Raw genomic sequence first — 17,179 nt, forward strand, 5'->3', positions numbered from 1 at the left:
GACAGCGCAGCCCCCTTTCTAATCGACACCCTGTCCTTCGTGTCCTGCCCGCGGGGCACTCAGAAACGCTTGCAAGGTGAACCTGGGATCTTGTGTGGGGCGTGGGCGAGAGGAAGGGTCAGAAACGTGGTCGGGAGCGGTGACGGTGTGTGAAGGCGGGGGGTGCTCAGGCACCGTCACACCCAGGCAGATCCACGGCTAGTGACTGGGGGGGGCCCGAGCCTCGGGGGTGTCTGTGTAGAACGGCCTTGAGAAGAGGCAGCGCCAGCCGACTTTGCCCACGAGGTCCCTTCCTGGGTGTGGTCTCCTGGTGCACACGCTGCCCCCACGCACTGCTTTGCCCGCCATGGACTGTTGCGAAGGGAACGTGCTTGTCGGGCAGATGACGTGAGGCCTGGACTTGATGTACCCAAGGCAGGAGGAGGAAAGGGGCTGCTGGTCTCGCTTGGGTGACCAGAGGGTACTGTCGGTGTCACTCATGAAGAAGGTGCGAGGGATCATAAACTAGGTCGGAATTAACTGGAGCACGGAGTCATCTTGGACAGAGAGATTCAAAGTGCCAAGTTGCAGGAGCAGTGAAAATGGGAGCCCATGCTTTTCCCCAAGCTTTTTTGTACATGAAGTTTAAAAATGAAATGTTGAGATACCGTTTCATACCAGCTAGGATGGCTATACCCAAAATCATGGGAGGTAACACGTGTGGGTGACAGTGTGGAGAGATCGGAACCTGCGTGCGTTGTTGGTGGGAATGTCAGACGGTGCAGCCGCCTGGAGACAGGCTGGTGGCTCCCAACAAGTTCAACGTGGCAGTTGCCACATGACCCACAATTCCATCCAAGTGTATGTCTGAGGTGACTGAACATAGCTGCTCTACCAGACACCTGCACACTCATGCTCAGCAGCTAAAAGTGGAAACAACCCAGTGTCCATTGACGGATGAATGGATAAACCAAATGTGGTCTGTCCACATATCGGGATGTTATTTGGTCTTAAAAAGGAAGGAAATTGTGACACTTTACAACATGGGTGAACCCTGAGGACATTATGCTCCGCGAAGGAAGCAGACGCAGATTGGCAAATATCATGAGTGTCCTTGTAGGAATTATCTAGAATAGGCACAGTCGTAGAGACAGGCCGTAACCTAGAGGGTGCCAGGCTGGAGGGGGAATGGGGAGTTAGTACTGAATAATGGGGACAGAGTTTCAGTTTGGGGTGGTGGGAAGATTTTGGAGGTGGGTGGTGGGGATGGTTGCACAGCGGTGTGAGTGTGCATGATGCCCCTGAACTGTGCAGCTAAAAATGGTTAAAATGGCAAAGTTTATGTTATATGTCTTTTTACCATATTAAAGAATTAAATTATCATGGCTGTAATCCTATGCTGAGGCGGGAGGATCGCTTGAGGTCAGGAGTTTGAGACCAGCCTGAGCAAGAGTGAGACTGTTTAGTCTCTACTAAAAATAGAAAAATTAGGCAAGCAACTAAAAATAGAAACAAAAAATTAGCCAGGTATGGTGTGCACCTGTAGTCGCAGCTGCTCGGGAGGCTGAGGCAGGAGGATCGCTTGAGCCCAGGAGTTGGAGGCTGCAGTGAGCTGTGATGACACCACGGCACTCTAGCCAGAGCGACAGAGTGAGACCGTGTCTCCAAAAAAGAAAAAACCACTGACCGTTTGTTACTCATCAGCTGCAGCTTTTGCTGATCAGATGCCTTGTGTCTCCACAGTGTGTGACCCGGTCATGGGCGACAAGTGGAACGGCGAAGGCTCGATGGTGAGTCAAGTTGCGCGTGGTGAGCGCAGCTCTTTCTGTTAACACAGTGACGAACACAAAAAAGTCAGAAACTTTTCCTTGGGGCCACAGTGTTTCGTTACCAAAACAGAATAAAAATCTCAAGGGTAATTTAAAGGTAAACATAAATAGAAAAATGAAATTTATTGATTTCTATTCACGTAATGCACATTTTTAGAATTAAATTGTCAATTATAACAGTAAGGATGTCAACAAGTAAGATTTTACGTTTGCTTCACGCGGCCCTGGGGCCGCAACTAGAGTGAGTGAAATGCGAGTTTCGTGGCGGGGACGTGTGAGTCCGGGGAGAGGCCACCTCTCTGAGTGTTGGCCTTGGCAAGGCGCCCCGTCAGGCGTAGGCATGGCCTTGTCAGGAGGGAGAAGCGAGGTGCGGGGAATGTCCCGTAAATGCCCAGGTAGTTGGTAAGTTTTCCAGGCTTTGCGGCCGTTCGTCCTGGTGCAGCTACTAAGCTGTAGCGCAGAGGCAGCCACGGCCGACAGGCCAACAAACAGGCTTGGCTGCTTTCTGGTAAAATTTCATGTATAGATGCTGAACTTCATATTGCCTGTCATTTTCTTATGTCAAATTATTCTTTCTTTGACATTTCTTCCCTCCCCCTTTGAAGATGTAAAATCACTCTCAGCTCACGAGCTGTACAAGAGCCGGCGGCAGCCAGAGCTCCCCGACCGTGGCGGGCAGGTGAGGGGGGCTCGCCGGTGGCCCACACGGAAGCCTAGAGTGTCAGAGGTGGAAGGAACTCGGAGACTGTCCTGCCTGTGGGTTTCAAACTCAGCAGTTCAACACCCAGACGATTTCTGTAAACACTTTCTTCGTTGTGGTTGTTCAGTTTGAACTCTTGACCTTGAGCGATCCACTGGCCTTGGCCTTCCAGAGTGCTAGGATTACAGGCGGGAGCCACCGCGCCTGGCCTGGTTGTTCAGTCTGTCCATTTGCTCGCGCTGTAAGTTCACGGAGCACAGCAGGCCGGGCCAGCCGCGGTCTACACTGCATGGGGGCCAGTGTCCCTCCTGCCCGCTGGGTCAGCAGCTGAGGTCAGGGTATCAGTGACATTTAACCACATGGCTTGCTTAGCATCTGTCTGTCCATCCATGCTGTCCTGTGCTTCTTTTCTGGAAAGTTCCTGCACCAGCGCCCCTCGCCGTGGGTCCCAGCTTGCAGTCTTCCTCTCCCTTCGTTCCCCGCAGTGGGCTCCACGGGCCCGGGGCAGGCACTTGTGTGCGTCATCAGGAGTCGAGGCCACTGCAGTGTGGCCACGTGCCTGTCCCTCGACTCCAGTCAGATCTGTTTTCCCTGAGAGCCGAGCTCAGCCTAACCATGAGTGAGCGAGTTAGGCTCAGGCAAGCAGTAATCCTGCGTCTGAAGTTTCTCATGAGGTTAAGGGGAGTGTGTCAGGCCTGCCCACCCAAGATCGGGCTGTAAAGTGCCTCTTTTTGATGTCATGGTCACATCTGAAGGATTGAAGCCCAAGGATTGGGGCGTCCGGGTTGCACCTGTCCGACCTCAGTGCTGACACGTGACGCTTGCGTGCTGTGAGTGCCAGGGGCTGAGGTCTGTCCGTGGGGGACAGCTGGTCCCCAGGGGAGGCTCCTGGGAGCAGAGTGAGGGGAAGGGATTGGAACTCAGGCCAGCCAGCCGGTGCCAGAAAGCAAACAGAATTCCTTGTGTCCTCACCGTGGACTTGGGCTTTGGGATGCTTCCTAATCTGATAGCTAAAGAAAACTGTCGTTTTGAATCATTTGCTGGACAACTTTATGACAAAAATTGAGTAGATCAAGGTGCGTTGGCCCGTAGCTGCGAAGAGCGTGCGCGTCAGGGTCCCGATCCCCATGGGCACGGCCCGTACCCCGGCCCTCCCAGGGTAACGAGGGCCGCTATTCCTACCTGCCCCTCGGAGTTTTCCCGTTTCTCCCTCCTTCCTTCCTTCGCGGTCCAGTCCCTGGTCCTTCGGAACATGAGCTCCTGGGCCCGGGACCTCCTCCTCCTCCTCCCAGACCCTCTGAGCTCCCTGCAGGACCTGTCGGGGCCCTTTGGGTTCCCGGTTCCGACTCGCCTGGAGCGCTCACTGCCTGTGCGGCTGAGCGTCCGGGCCCCGTGGCAGGGTTTGGCGTGTGTCCTCTGGCGCCCTGCCCTGAGCCTGAGCCGGCCCCATTCCCTGTCTGCTCTGTCCCCAGTACGTCCCGGAGGACCTCCTTCCAGTGTACAGAGAGAAGGTCGTGCCGGTTGCAGACATCATCACCCCCAACCAGTTTGAGGCCGAGTAAGTAATTTCACACGGCTGAACTGTCAAGCCCCAGCAGGCAGAGCTGCGCAGAACGTGCTGGAAATGTCTCCACGTCTGCCCTGGGGGCTGCCTGCTCCAGCCAGCAGGGTCGCACCCTGGTCTGGCACTGGGGTGGGGTGGGGTGGGGTGGGGAGCCCCCTGCCCACCTGTCCCAGGCCCAAGCCTTGCTTTTAGTGGCGGCAGCAGCAGGTGCTGGGGATGACTGTGCTGCCCTCAGTGGATTTCTGGAACAGCAGGGCCCTTTGGGGAGACACAGGGGACGGGGCGCCCTGGGAGCCGAGGGCACACACGGCCGGGAAGGCCTTGGGTCGGAGAGCTGACACCCGGACCTGTCCACGGGGCCGGGGTGGGGGTGTTGGACCCACCTGCCCTGTATCACTTGTCGAAAGGCCTGTGGGTGTGTGAGCCCACCCAACTGACTGGGGACTCAGACCCCAAGGGACAGCCCTGGTGTCCCAGCGTGTGGGCGGGAGGCTGCCGGGTCCCCCGTGCAGCTCAGCTCAACGGGGCTGGGCCCTGTTGCCTGCACCTCCTGGGCACGTTGGCGGGGGGCTGGAGCCTGGGATCCCCTGACCCGTCCACATGTGGGGTGACGTCTCACCGCGGGTGCCGAGAGTGGCAGTGGTGCCATGCACTGTGGCACATTAAGCGGGGCGTGTGCCTCTGCTCCTCACCGTCGTCACGTGTGGGCGTTAACCACGGTCTGGAGCCCCACCAGACCCGTCACGTGGGAGAGTTCACTTAAACTCAGATTTCCCTTGACCCGCCCCTCACCCCCCTGCACGTCACACTGGCCCTGCCTGCGATGGCCTGTGATGGCCCACAGGCACTGGGGTGGTTCCCTGTGGGGATGGGGGGCCGCGGCGGCCGTGGCTTTGGGAGTGTCACACACAAGCAGAGGGGTCACCTCGTCCCCGCCTGTCTCTCAGGTTACTCAGCGGCCGGAAGATCCACAGCCAGGAGGAGGCGTTGGCGGTAAGGACGCCTGCCGGGCCTGGGTGGACCGGGCGGGACCGGGCGCCAGGCGGCCGGATGGGTGTCGCGCACCCCGCCTATGTGTGTGTGTGTGTGTGTGTGTGTGTGTGTGTGTGTGTGGTGTGTGTGAGGTATGTGAGGGGTGTGAGGTGTATGTGTGTGTATGTGGGGTGTGTGTGTATGTGTGCTGTTTGTGAGAAGGGTGGGGGGTGCACATGTGAGAGGCATGTGTGTATGCAGTATATGAGGTGTGTGTATGTGAGTGTGTCTGTGTTGCAGGGGTGTACATACGTGTGGGGTGTGTGTGACAGGGACTCCTTGCCCGCGCTTGGCCCTGGAGCGAAGGGCGCCGCGGAATCGGCACACACGCTGCTCGAGGCAGCCGTGCCGTAAAGAGTCGCAGAAAAGCCGACCTGGGGAGAGGCCGGGGCCTCCTTGCTGCAGGGTGGCGACTTATCTGCCGGGTCCCCAGGGGTGTGGGGAGGCCCGCTCTGGTCACCTACCTAGGGGGGACCTCATGGCCTCAGGCCCTTGAGCCCCTCAGGGTTCCTCCCAGATCTCGGGGTGACCCCAGGAGGGCTGGGGTCCGGGGTCCCTTCCCAGCTGCCGGGGGGGTGCGGCCATCTGGTTTCAGCCTCACCTGTGCCTGGGAGTGCGTCGGGGGCTCGTGACGCAGGGGACAGTGGCTGACCGCGTAGCTTGCTCCTGTCCGGAAGCATCGTCTCTGCGCGTGGCGTGGGCCAGTGGGTGCTGACAGGCTCCCTGTGCTCCGCAGGTGATGGACATACTGCACGCCATGGGCCCCGACACGGTGGTCATCACCAGCTCCGACCTGCCCTCCTCCCGAGGCAGCGACTACCTGATCGCGCTGGGCAGCCAGCGGACGCGTGAGTGCCCCACCTCCCGCGCCTTGGCGCCTCTGGTCCTGCCCGCTCAGGTGTCCTTTGAGGCTTCAAGAATGTTTCGGGTTCAGCAGAACGAAAGTTACACCTTATTCAGCAAGTCCCGCTGGCCTCGAGGAAGAGCACACGCAGACGGATCAGGAGAGGCTGCCGTGACCTGGGGGGCCCTGGGGGTGTTGCAGGTCACCCCAGGGCTCCACAGCCCAGCCCGCAGCCCTGGGGTGGTGCCCCGACTTAGGGCTCTCAGGGGTCAGGAGAGACGCCCTGGACCGCCCAGTAAGCTGAGTGGACGGGCTGGAATCGGATTCTGTGGCCCTGGGTCCCCAGGCCTCCCGCAGAGCCGGGTCCCCGTCCCTGACCTCACTGGGGTCGCGTCTGCTGGGCCGTGCTGATTGTTGGAGGGTACAGACACCACCTGGGTAATTTTCTCTGGACAGTGTGAACGTGACACAGGAGGCTGGGGTCACGTGTAAAGACAGTGACTGACCCCGGGTTCATAGCCCTGGGCTGCGGAGAGCAGTCCCGTGTGCAGTCTCTGTGCCGCGCTGTCTGCCTGTGGGCACGGAGCCTCTCGAGCACACCCGTACACGCACACACACACCTGCACACGCACACGTGCACTCTTTAGCACGTCCAGGTAGTTCCTGGTTCTTCACACTGTTGTTGCTCTCTTGGGGAGCTGCCTGGTGTCCCCTGGGCCATCCTGACCACGTGGCCCTCTGAGGTTCCAGCCTGTCACTTTCTCCCTCGGAAGGGGGGGAGGTCACCACACACATTCCAAGCTGTGGGCGCCTGACCAGGGCCCACGCTCTGCCCATGTGGCCTCCCTGCTGCGGTGCCGGGAGGAGCAGGGACGCGGAAGCCGGCCTTCTGGCAGTGGAGTCTCGGGTCCCAGTGGCCCTGCCCGTCCTCTCCCCCCAGGGAGGCCTGACGGCTCCACAGGGACCGAACGCATCCGGATGGACATTCACAAGGTGGACGCCGTCTTTGTGGGCACCGGGGACCTCTTTGCTGCCATGCTCCTGGCGTGGACACACAAGCACCCCAACAATCTAAAGGTCGGTGACATGCACACGGCCACCCCTGTGCCTCAGGGAGCGGGTCACGATGGTAGGGGGAGGGGAGGGACCCGGCTGAGCAGGGAGGGCTGGCCCCAGTGCCGGTGGGGAGGGCGGCAGCCGGGCCGCGGGCTCCGGAGTCAGACCCCAACACCGCGGGTCCCCTCCCTCCCTCCCGTATGTGGGAAGTGGGATGGTCAGGGGGCTGCGTGCGGGGGCTTGCATGGGACAACGTGTTCAGGACGCACCGGGTCCCACCCTGGCTCAGGTGCTGCTGCCTGACGTCACCAGACTGAGTGTGCCAAGCTGTGGCGTCCCTGGTGACCTAGGAGCCCCTCCTAGAAGAGCAGCACAGTACAGCGTGTTTGCTAACACGAAACCACTGCAGCGACTTGAGGGCCTGGGAACCTGGATGCCGGCTTCGGACCGGGAGGCGGGAGGTGGAGGCGCAGGGCCGGGTGGGCGTCGGGGTCAGACTGGCGTGGAGACCCATCTCCCTGTGGGTCGCGCCACATCTGTCCCACCGTTCCCTGCGTCTGCACAGAGACACGGCGCCTGGCCCGGGCACTGCTGGGCAGGGCGGATCTGTTGCTAGGCTGGTTTGGTACATGGGTGTCGGGGCCTTTCTCGTGTGCTAGGCGGTTAAGCACGAGGCATGGCAGGGACGGGGAGTCTCGTGACAGCCACATCACTGGGTCGCTGGTGACCTTCTGCCCTGTGTGCAGGAAAGTTGCGTTGTGACCTCTTAGATTGCTTTTGTCTGGGGCCCCACCAGCTGGCCATCGGATGTGTCCTCGTTCACTGCCGTCCGCAGCCCTGGGGCTCACTGAGCCAAACTCCCCCGGGTGTCCCGTGTGCAGCACGGTGGGCTCAGGCACAGTGGAGGGGGCTGGCGTCCCTTTGGAACATGGGTGGGGCAGGCATGAGGGAGAGGCCAGAGGAGGAAGGGACACCTCCACCTGGGACACACTCGGGGAAGAGAGTTGGGACGTCACGGTCTGGAATCGGCTCCCCGGTGCTGTCTTTGCTGGGCTCCTCGAGGGGCTGTGTCCCCCTGGGGGCAGGCGACCCCCGCCCTGCCCCCTGCAAGTCAGTCAGGCCGAGTCTCTGGCTCCTTCCTGGTTTATAGAATGGTGTGGACTGAAGCCCTTCCCCTCCCGTGGGACAGGCCTGCAGCTGACCCCAAACTCGTCATGGGATTGTGTGGTCCCCTCACGGTCTCACCCCCGCCTGCGCCACTCGAGGGTGGGGTGGGCCGGCCCCCCCTTGTGGTTGGCAGCACTTGGTGCAGGACAGCGGAAACTCGCCAGCTGGTGCCCGGAGCAGGCCTCGGTGCCGCGGCTCCAAGGCCAAGTCTCTGCACTAGTCTGGGGCTGGGGAGTCAGGAGCAAGTTCCCCCGCACTGCTGAGCCCCTTAAGCCTTTGACTTTGAGACGCTGTGAGTAGTGATGACTTTGGCTGAGTTTGGGGCAGCGGCTCTTTCCCTTGTCGGTTCTTCGTAATTAATTCCACGAGCTCTCCTCGGGAAGCTGCTACCTCCAGGCGGTGGAGGGCGTGCGGCAGCCCCTGGCAGGAGCTGGTTATTTGAATAGCAGCCACTGCTCAGCTCTCCGGGGGCGCTCTGGCCAGTGGAGCAGCCGGCAGCCACGCAGGGTTTGGAGCGTGTGAGCTGGTGGAGGCTCCCTGGTGGCTCAGAGGGTAGGACAGACGGTCTTTGTGTTCCCTGAAAATTCCCTCCGGGCAGCGATGAGCACACGGGAGCCCCAGGTGGGCCACAGCAGGTCTCCTCCCTGCAGGTGGCCTGTGAGAAGACGGTATCAGCCATGCACCACGTCCTGCAGAGGACCATCCAGTGTGCAAAAGGTACGCCAGCCGGGGCTGCCCGCGTGGCCATGTGCCCCGGAAGGGGGCGGGAGAGAGGAGACGTCACTTGCTTGCTACGAGGGTGTGAGGGGTTCTCCTGCTGTGGAGGGGTCGCTGCGGCCCAGCTGGCCTTGGCCGTGGGATCCGGCGGTGGCGCGGTGCTTCTGGAATGGGGACTGGGGACGTGCTCCGGGCTGCAGAGGGCTCGCACAGGCAGGGGGACGGAAACTCAGGGGCCCCATCCTTGGTTTGCCCTGCAGCCCAAGCTGGGGAAGGACTGAGGCCCAACCCGGCCCAGCTGGAGCTGAGGATGGTCCAGAGCAAAAAGGACATCGAGGACCCAGAAATCGTCGTCCAGGCCACAGTGCTGTGAGCCCGGCGTGCGCGCCCGCAACGCACAGCGTGTTGGTGTCTCCGTTCTTGTCCCTGTGAAACATGTAACGTCTGCCTTAGAGCTATGACCGAAACTTGACATTTTTTTGTTCATGAATGTCCAGCATCAACTGGTCTCCATCGTGAACACGTGCCAGCTGCGCTTTGTAAACGGTAACAAAGCGATCCCTCCCCTCCCCCAAGGCTATCGGGCCGGGGGACACCAGTCCCCATTTGCCATCTGGGGGCGTCCCGCGTGAGAGGGTGGGCCCGCGAGGCCAGTGCCGCCACCCCGGGGAACCTCGCGGGGGCCACTGGTCGCTGCTGCCACACAGAAGCCCCGTGCCCAGTGGGCTGGGCTCAGGTGGCCTCTGTGTGTTTGCGGCTGTGAGAGTGGCGGGGTTTTAGCCTTGGCATCTGGGAGAATTCGCCAAATACCTTCGTTGTCATTCTGATCTTACTCTTTGTTCCGGCATCAGAGTTTCTGTCCCTTAACTTGCTGCTCTCTAGGGCCCTGGGTGTTTCAGGTCTCGTGCTGTTGTTTAACTGTGAACCTGCTCAGACACACACGGGTGCTGTGGTCACCTAGACAGGGACCCGGCCAGGGCCCAGCACAGTCGAGTTGGTCCACAGCCTCCCGGGTACCAGCGGGCCCCTGCGCCTTGTGGGCACCTCATGGGCACCCGCTGAGCCAAGGGAGGGGCTGCTGATAGGGTCAGGGTCGCTGCTGGGCCGCGGGCAGCTTGTGAAGTTCTGGGAAAAGCACCGTGTCGGGTTCCTTGTGGAAACTCACCTAGTGATGGTATGACAGGTTAAGCACCGAGTGTTTGCCGCATACTGCTGGTGACAGTGCGTGGAGCCACAGTGCACGTGTACAGACAGGGACAGAGGACAGAGTCAGCCCTTGTCCCCTGCCCTCCCCTCCCTCCGCTCTGCGTTCTGTGCCAGCTCCAGCTCTCTGCCCTCTCTGGGGAGGGTGTTGGTATGGGGGGGTACAGCTCTCAGACTCCGTGGGCAGGCTGGGACAGCAAAGGCCAGCTCTGACACAAGTGTAGTGGTCCACGGCTTGGTGTGACTTTCCTGGCCCCACTTTGCCCAGAGTTTGGGGTCCCCCTAGGTGTGGCTTCAGGTGGGGTGTGCCCATCTCAGCCTGCCTTGATCTCAATACCCCACCCCATCCCTGCACCCCAGTTCTGGGGGTACAGAGGTTTGCATCTGGGGAACCCACAGCCTGGAGAGAAATAGGGAGACTGCAGGGAAGTGGGAGCCCATGTGGCCCCCGGAAAGTGGGCTCTCCCAGGGGTACCCCCACTCCATGCCCCGCAGGCAGGCCTCTTCCAGAGCCTGCACCCTCTTCTAGTGCAGTTCCGGTGTCTTCCAGAAGGACTCACTTAGCAGTTGCGCATCCTTCACCTTGTTGGAAAATGCCCTGAAATGAAGAGATGCTGGTCCATGTGGAACTCGCGGCCCTTCCACTCTTTCTTGCCCACGTCGCTCCCTTCCGAAAGTGTTCACGCCCGTGCGTTCGTGTGCCCTGACAGCTGTGCGCGGGGCCAGGGTGTCCGGCTCCCCCACCAAGGCCGGGGCAGTGGCCTCCCCACAGGCGAGCACAGGGACCAGCCAGAGTCACCAGGCCCTTGGCCTTTGTGGGGCCTTTAACTGGAAACGCCGTCACTGCCAAGTAGAGACTGGGGCACGTGCCACGTTGCCAGCCGTGAGCAAAGCTTTTTCCCCCCTTCTTTATTTTTTATATCAAGAGCAGGTGTAGGACTAGGAAAAGAACCTAAACGTGTCTGTCTTCAATGAGACGGTGAAACACCCTGAAAATACGGCGTTGGGTGCAGGCCCTGTGTGTGCGGTGGACTGACCTGAGGCCAGTGTGCTCCGGCGAACGCGGTTCCATCCTGGTTCTGTCAGTCTCACTGCAGAGGCCGAGTCCCCACCTGAGTTTAATTCTTTTATTTCTCTGTGCTGGGCACAGAAGGACGAGAATTGTTGCACCGCGAGAGCTTCCTGTCAAATCGTGGACTCCCTGGCACAGTCGGAACCCTCCTCTTCTGTCTCCTTTGGCTGCACAGACCAGACCAGGAGAGGTTGAGGCTGAGCCTCGTGGTTAGGCAGCAGGAAACGGGGGGTTTCTGAGAGTGCAGGCGCCTTGGTGGGGCACAGGGCTTTTGTAGAAGCAGCGTCCGATGTTCCGCTCCTCCGGGCACGGCTGTCCCAGTCACCGCCGCGTGGGCACACTCGGTCTCCGGCTTGAGCGGGGGCCCTGGGTGGTCTTGATTTACACTTTGCTGTCCGAGAAGTTAACCACAGGCATTGGCAGTGGTTCTTGATGCGGCTTGGATTCACATTAGAATTAATCTTTGTTTTTACTTTCCATAGTTTGATAACATGCAAAATAATAATTTATTTTAATGTGAGAGCTGTATTAGCCCAGAATCGCCTGCTTGTTATCAGGGTACAGAATTTTAATACTTTCTTATTCCGGTTTTTCAAGCCTCCTCCTGTAGACCTTAAGGATGAATTATACAACACTATCCTTTTTAAAATCAACTTGAAATCATTACCTAGTCCTGCTGAGGTCACTGTGAGCATCTGTGTTATTTTTGCGACGTATGTCAGTGATTGTAAAAGTGATGCTTTGTTTAATGTCGTGTTCTCAAACTTGTTAGGACCAGTTTTTAAAACGTTTCATTTGACAGTGGACTGAGCCAGGCTTGGCTGTCCCCCCAATGAGCAAGTGAGATTGTTCTGTGCAGAGAACACCGGGCCTGCCAGGCAGGTGCCCGGGTCCCTGGTCTGACAGTCCCCAGCACTGCGTCATCTGTGATGAGAAGATCAAGGACATGTGTGGGCGTGCAGGGTGGGGTCGGCCCCAAGGAGGAAGAGGCAGGTGGGACAGGGTGGTGGGCTCGGCCGTTGCATCCCTGGCGCCAGCACGGCCCCTCACCCTGCACGTCTGCCTCCCGGGGCGCGAGCCTCATGGCCTCTCTTTAGTTGACATGTACAAAAAGGGGTGAGAACATTCCGGCCCTGGGACCCTTCTTCTGGCCCTTCCTGCCCTCTGGCAGGGGCACTGGGGTCCATATATTGATGTGTGTAATACATGCTGATCCGGGGCCCCGCCGCGTGGCAGGACTGTGTTCTGCTCAGCAGCTGGGAATCCTGCCCCCTCCCCTGCCACCCGCCTGGTTCGAAGGCCTCCTTCACGCACCTCTTCCCGTGGGTTGGGGGGCCGCTCAGGACCCCTCCCAAGCACCTGTCCGAGCCCAGAGAGAGCAGACTGGAGTGTGAGTGAGCAGAGTGGGTCGTGCAGGCAGAGACTCGGACTCTGGTCCTGAGTTCTGATGGGAGACAGACGCCACTGGGTGCTGTAGGGGCGCAGCTCCGCCTTGTTTTCACCCTGCGCCCCTCTTGCCAGGGCAGAGTGCCGGCCTCGGTCTGTCCGAGGAGCACGTCACAGGTGCCAACCACCAGGACCAAGTGGGCTCTCAGAAGGCCCCCAGGCCCAGCTCCCCTGCCCGAAGCTCCGTGGTCAGCCCAGACCCAGGGGAGCCTGGAACTTGCCCGGCTGGTTCGGGTGGACTCTGTCCCCTTGGGGCTCCGGCACCGGGAGGAGGCTCCAGCCGTGCAGCCCTGGAGCTGTGGGCAGAGCAGGGCCTGTCCTGTGCGTCCCTCCCGCGGTCCCTTCCCGACGGGTGTGGCATCAGTGCAGGTGCTGGCTGGCAGGCCCTGCATGCGGGGGGGGTTTAGGAACCTGTGTCCTTTCTGGAGATACTTCCTGCCACTTCAGGGGTCTCTGCGTCCGCCCTCCCCTCGGGAGATTAAACATTAGCTGCCTTTTGGGGGATTTTTTTTTAAGTATCTGCATCTCTGTGAGGTGATAGGGACCGGCGTGCGTGGTCTGCGGGGCCTTCTGCTTGGGCCCCCGGGCGCCGCCGCCCCCGCGGGGCGTTCGTGGTGTGTGTCTTCCCGTCCACTCTGCGGTGTGTTCTCCGTGTGGAATGTCTTCTGTTCCCAGTGTGAAGACGGTGATTGAGAAAGTGTCTTAACCGCATTCCTGCCTTCCGTCCTAACACAAGGCATTCCCTTGTTGAAAACAGAATTTAATAACTTTAGATCTGACTTAGTGAATACTTTAAACTTTGTGTTAATGGAAAGTGCTTCCTGGAGTTGTTTTTTTTTTTTTTTTTAATTCTGGCAGAATAAACAGATGTTTTTAAAGTTTTCCCACTGTGAGAGCCACCCAGGGCCCTGTCCTCAGCAGGAGGGCGTGGCTGGGGAACGCCAGCCCCAGGTTGCCATGGTGAACAGCACTCCACGTACCAGCCTCTCCTCTGTCCCTTCCCCGGTGTGCTGTGGAGAAAGTCCTGATCTTTGTGCAATAGGAAACCCACTCCAAATGCCTTCCGGTGCGGGGGACACTGCCCCTGGCTGCTGAGGCGTGGCTGTCCTGCCAGTCAGTTCTGAAACCGGGAGCAAGGCCGCCCATGCCAGCGGAGTTGGGCGGCGGGAACAGAGGAGGGAGGGAGGGCCACCCTGAGCCCGTGCTTGGAAGCCCCCAAAAAGGCCTTGGAAGTGACTGGGAAAACTCGCCCTAAGTAAAGCCATCCTGGCCCCTCACTGTGCTGCGGGGTGCGTCAGCTGTGTTTGAAGCCACTAGAGTCATTGTGGCCCGAGATGCAGCTCCTGGAAAGGAGGGAGGGCGTGGGGCTGGGGGGATTCGGCCTGTCCTGGAGAGTGACGGGGAGGTGAGGACACCTGTGTCACAGCTCCAGACACAGGAGATCCCACAGGCGTCGGAAACCCCTTTTGTGGCGATGGGAGGTGCAGGTGTTAGTGTTTGGGGGATGGGAGTGAATCCCTGGTTTGCTGCACGGAGCCCTGCGGTCCCGGAGCCCTGCGGTTGGGGCGTGTGTGGGTGGCAGTTTGAACTCCTTCAACTTTGTAGCTGCTTCATTCCTGATTTAGAACTTGAGCTGGAATTTCATCCAATTGTTGCAAAACTGGACCAACAGAAGGACTGAGGAGCTGCCCCGTCCTCCCCTTGAAAGGAGCTCAGCCCTCTGGAGGCTCCTGAGCTCGGAACAAAGCACACATCACCCCCGTGGCCCCGCTGCGAGGGGCGTCCCTGAGGTTCGGGGTGGTTCCTGCAGCCCTCGGGCGCCAGCCCTCCGTGCGTTCCGTGTGAGTGTGTGTGTCCGCCTCGCGTAGGCCGTGTCTGTTTTGTGCTGGTCCTGTTGACTTCTGTGATTATCCACAAATAAATATTTTCGTGGCGACTGTGTGGAGGAGCGATGATTCCACCCCCGAGCTCTCTCATCTGCGTGCAACTTAGAGCCACCGCGTCCCCCAGCCAAGCCGGAGTGTTGCTGGGAGCACCAGGAGCCGATTCCCCAAGAAGGAAAGGGTGTGCCCTGTCCCTGCCCGTGTGGCCCAGGTCCCCTCTCGTCCTGCTCTCTGTCTCCGCCCGGGGGCTGGCCCGAGTGCTCCAGGCGGGCTCCCCCACCCCCTACCGGGTTCCGAGGCCCAGCTCTGAGCCTTGGCCAAGCATCTCTGCCCCTCCTGGGTCTCGCCGACACCTGCCTCATGTCCTCGTGCCTGGGTGGTGACGGTGTCCGCTCCTCTGACTCACACACACCTTGTGCACAGAAACCCTTAGACTATTTGCAGTGGCCGCCGGGCTCGTTGCTTTGTGCCAAAAAGGCAAGAGAAGCCTGGGCTATGACTGCTCCGCAGAACCAGCCCTCCCCGGGAGACCCCGATGGCCCCTGTGGTCGCATGTTTACACGGTGGACACGACACCGAAGGCCTCGCGCCGGAGGCATTCGTCTCCTGCCTCGTTCATGGGGTCCGCTGCACGCCTGGAACACCGCCTGCCACCCCACCCCGGCCCCTTTTGGGGGCCTGACCCTCCTTGGAGCACATGTCACGGGTCCTCTGGCCTGGGGGCCAGATCCTGGTTGGTGTGTGGGTGTCCCCAGGCTGCAGTGACAAATCCCACCAACCGAGTGGCAGGAGGCAACACAAGTGTGTTCTCTTACTGTTGAGGCCAAAGTCTAGAACAGCACCTTCTGGAGGCTCTCGGAGAGCGAGCCTCCTGCCTTCCAGCGGCGGGGCTCCGCACCCCTCAGCTTGGGGGGGTCCCCCATCTCCAAAGCCAGCGTCGCGGCGTCTGCGATCTCTGCCTTCCTCTCAGAAGGACCTGAGATGACGTTAGACCTACCCAGACAGTCCAGGGCAGTCTCTCCTCCCAAAGTCCTTAGTTTAATCACATCTGCACAGCCCCTCTCGCCAAACCTGAGCTTCCCTGTTCACAGGTTCAAGGGATGAGGGCGTGGACCTCTTTGGGGGCCATTACTCAGCCCACCACAGCCTGTGACAGGCAGGTGGGGCAGGTCCTGACTCCCCTCCCAGGGCCTGAGCCACATGCGAGGAGGAGGAGGAGGAGGAGGAGGAGGAGGAGGAGGAGGAGGAGGGCCATGCCCCACCCCCACCCCCAGGCCTCAGCCATTTTCCAGGACTCCGGCTGGTGGCTCCCCTGTGGGCGGGAAAGGTGGGGCTCAGGTCAGGACCCCCCTGGGTCCACACTGGCTTAAGGGGTTCAGAGTCTGGGCTCCCAGAAAAGAGGGCCTGGGCCAGGGTTTCAGCCGAGGGGCCGCCCAGGCTGCAGAGCGAGGACAAGTGGGGAGGGTGGGAAGGCAGAAGTCCTGGTGGTGTGGCCCTGAGGCCACCGCAGGTGGTTTGCTGGGCCTCGAAGGAGTGACACCGCCAACATCCTCTGGCCATGGACACCTGCCCCCGGGCTCGGAGTGCCGCAGGTCCCTTGGCACTGTGAGCACGTCACATGCATGCTGGGGGCCGGACCTTCAAGGTTTGCCCGTCCCCCACTGTCCCCCGGCTGGACCTGTTCAAACCCTCCATTCAGCTCAGTGCGCCAAGGGTAGGGGCTGTGGGGGCCCGGCCAGTGTCAGGGGGGCTGAGCTTTTGGGAGGCCTCTGGGATCACACCACATGCTCATCCCCCACAGGTGCCGGTGCCGACTGGCCCCTGTGACAGCGCTCAGAGCTGGCTCTCCCCCAAGCCTGCACCCCAGCGGGGAGGCAGGAGAGGGAAGGGCTGGCCAGCTCTCGTTATTGCTGGTTTTGGTACCAGCTCTGTTGAGCTGTAATTCACGTATCACGCCGACTGCCCCAGCTGAAGTGTGGAATGCAGGCACTGGTTCTGAGGGAGCTCTGCTGAGGGCACGAAATGAAGCCTGGACAGGTGTCCCCCCAAATTTAATGATGTCCTGCAAAAAGTCATGTTCACTCCCAACTTCAGAATATGATTTTATTTGGAAATAAGGTCTTTACAGATGTAATTTGCCCAGTAAAAGGAGGTCATACTGGATTAGGACCCGAGATCCAATGCCTGGCGTCCTAGTGAGAAGGTGGCCGTGTGACCCCAGGGCCCAGGCTGCAGCGCCAAGTGAGGGACGGCTGGGCCTGGCAGCCCCGGAAACTAAGACACGGTCACTTCCAAGTGAGGGTTCTTTTCGGGGAGGAGTGGGCCCCTGAGAGTGGGATAGGACCCTTGAGGACAGGCCTGAGTCCCCCGAGTGCCTGGGCTGTGGCACTGTTCTCCCCTCACCCGATTGCTAGAGGAGATGGGCCTCCCACACCTGGAGCCCTGCGACACCCTCACCTGTGTCAGGTGCCTCTCAGGACAGCACTTGTGCCTTCCAGATCTGCCCCCAGCACCCATCAGGGCTCCAGGGCCACCGCTGGTCAGGTCTCAGCCCAGCAGAGTGGCTGGGCTGGAAGGCGTGTTCTGACACCCCAGGAAGTTCGGGACAGCCCCCTGGAGCTGTCCCCAGGGTCTGCCGAGATGCTCCTTCAAGCGTGGACTTGCTGGTCCAGAGCCGGGGAGGTGGA

At 60.2% G+C, this 17,179-nt stretch overlaps 1 protein-coding gene across 5 annotated transcripts in view; it reads left to right on the forward strand.

The window, feature by feature from the left end:
* The window catches only part of PDXK (pyridoxal kinase), a 28,969-nt gene extending 14,424 nt beyond the window's left edge, over positions 1-14,545 (forward strand). For 3 of the 5 annotated variants that reach the window (XM_045540770.1, XM_045540775.1, XM_045540773.1), the window contains exons 5-9: positions 1,723-1,769; positions 3,981-4,066; positions 5,020-5,065; positions 5,841-6,345; positions 6,382-6,977. In XM_045540770.1, the coding sequence (XP_045396726.1) occupies positions 1,723-1,769; positions 3,981-4,066; positions 5,020-5,065; positions 5,841-6,345; positions 6,382-6,440 (743 nt within the window). In that variant the 3' untranslated portion in view covers positions 6,441-6,977. Of the gene's footprint in view, positions 1-1,722; positions 1,770-3,980; positions 4,067-5,019; positions 5,066-5,840; positions 7,026-8,821; positions 8,889-9,148 lie in introns of those variants that run through there. The other 2 variants (XM_045540772.1, XM_045540771.1) reach the window with 2 other exon arrangements.
* Positions 14,546-17,179: the final 2,634 nt, after the last annotated feature.

The sequence above is a fragment of the Lemur catta genome, chromosome 1, assembly GCF_020740605.2.
Source record: "Lemur catta isolate mLemCat1 chromosome 1, mLemCat1.pri, whole genome shotgun sequence".
Taxonomy (NCBI): domain Eukaryota; kingdom Metazoa; phylum Chordata; class Mammalia; order Primates; family Lemuridae; genus Lemur; species Lemur catta.